The sequence below is a fragment of the Phytophthora parasitica genome, assembly GCF_000247585.1.
Source record: "Phytophthora parasitica INRA-310 unplaced genomic scaffold supercont2.585, whole genome shotgun sequence".
NCBI classification, from domain to species: Eukaryota; Oomycota; class Peronosporomycetes; order Peronosporales; family Peronosporaceae; genus Phytophthora; species Phytophthora nicotianae.
The window spans coordinates 233-2,064 of NW_008649571.1; the positions used below are offsets into that span (position 1 = coordinate 233).

Below are 1,832 nucleotides of genomic sequence, written 5' to 3' on the forward strand. Positions count from 1 at the left end.
CACTCTTCCGGTAAGTCCCTGCACAGGGCCGGATTATATCCGCCGTCTATACCTGAGAGGCACAGCTTGTAGGGTGCTCGACTGGCAGCGCCGAGAGATAGGTTGGCCCGGGTAGGGCACAAGGTCTCTCCAAGCCCGAAGAAAGAATAAGCCCCGCCGAGTTCGGAGGAGGAGGGGGCGCCGTACAGCCCGGGCGCCGTGACACTTCTAGCCGAGTTACCACTGCGCTAGGTGACCTGTAAAAGTGCTCACGCGCCGTCGTCCATCCTTTGGTGGAGGACACAGGGGTTTTGTGGAGGTCAGTCGAGTAGAACTCGGCTATGTCTCAGGGAGTCTGACTTGGTTAGTCGAAACCCGGCGAGAGAGAGACCGCAAGGGAACCACACTCTGCACAGGCCATACAAGTGCCGATCTAACTCGGCGATTTGTTGTGATTTGTGTGTTCTGTTACGCCACATGTGTCACTCCGATGCTGGTCCTCACCAAACAACAGCTCCGCAAGCGCGCGAAAACCGCCAGTGCAGGCCATCCCCGACCTCTTGTTTGACGATAGCAAGAGTATCGGCGATACCGAGAGCATGTTGCTGTCGTTGGGGGCGATGCAGCTTCGTGACACGTGCTACCTCCGACAGCCAGGAATAGTGAAGATGGGGCCAAATTGCAACGACCACAAGAAGAGATTTGTTGCTCTCCTTATGGGCCTGAAGGAACCCTTCTATTTCGCTAAAATTTGTATAAATTACTATTTCCTGATTTCTAGAGTAGGAAAACTTGCCTGATATAATTTCTTAATATATATTTGCCACGTACTAGTCTTACGGCTTGTTCGTACCCCCAAGGACGTGGAAAGTGCATCGTTAAGAAGCGTACCAGTTGGTACGGTAACTGGACCGCTGCGACATTGATACGATAATTGGTATCATTTAACGCTATTTATCGGTGGCTCATGCGGTATTGCATGAACAGAAGCAGCCGCTACCACGAAGCGGTAAGCCTGAGAAGACTATTCCCAGGCTTTAGCTGCCCAAAACTTGTCAAGTGGTGGTGAGGCGACGTCTGTACTGGACGCACGCGAACCCAGTACATCCACAGCACATGGAGACTATTCAGCTGTCGCGAACAATCGCGATTCTAGCGCTGTAGAGGAAGGCGATGAGTTGGGGAATCGCTCAAAATGTGATAGTAAATGGCCTGTATTATACACGTTACGACATTATTATTGTAAAGGTTCTAACACGATTGACGACCGCGTTACTGCTGACGGTGGTGCTGAACCAAGTGCTACTGATCTCAATGCTGCTGCCCACGGTGGCGCCGCTCCGGACAGCATAGTCGAAGTGCAAGAGGACGAGTCCGAGTCTGCTGTCGCCGCTACAGGACCTAAAGAATAACAAGAACCCACGCCAGTGAATGATGGTCCTGGAATGAACGGAACGTAGCCAGAGCGACTAAATTGGAGAATATCTGTTTTAATGTTCTATGTGAAACCCCTCTCGTTTATAAGTTACGTCCATTGTTCTCGGTATCCGGAGAGATAAGGTGTGGCGAAAACTGGTCTCTCCACATCGGATATACTACTCAACTGTGGAGCTACCACACTCTCCGTTTCAAAATGCTGGGTTACGAAGAACCAGCTAAAGCGACGAAGTTTGAGAACAAGAATAATCTTGTCAAGCTGGGGGTGACCCATCGTTGAGAAAGAACTGGAAGTCCCACCCATGAAAATCGAGGTGTAAACTCATCGCTGTGTTGCTGTAATCTACGCGATGTTTGATGAATATGGTAGGATCCATGGAGTTCCATTCTTCGATGACATGCAGCCGCAGATCGAT

At 50.5% G+C, this 1,832-nt stretch overlaps 1 protein-coding gene across 1 annotated transcript; it reads left to right on the forward strand.

The window, feature by feature from the left end:
• Nucleotides 1-946: 946 nt before the first annotated feature.
• On the forward strand, nucleotides 947-1,391 carry PPTG_25034 (hypothetical protein; the record flags this gene model as incomplete). Its single annotated transcript, XM_008919220.1, has 2 exons — nucleotides 947-988; nucleotides 1,050-1,391. 2 exons carry the CDS (start codon nucleotides 947-949, stop codon nucleotides 1,389-1,391), a joined length of 384 nt encoding a protein of 127 aa, XP_008917468.1.
• Between the last annotated feature and the right edge of the window lie 441 nt (nucleotides 1,392-1,832).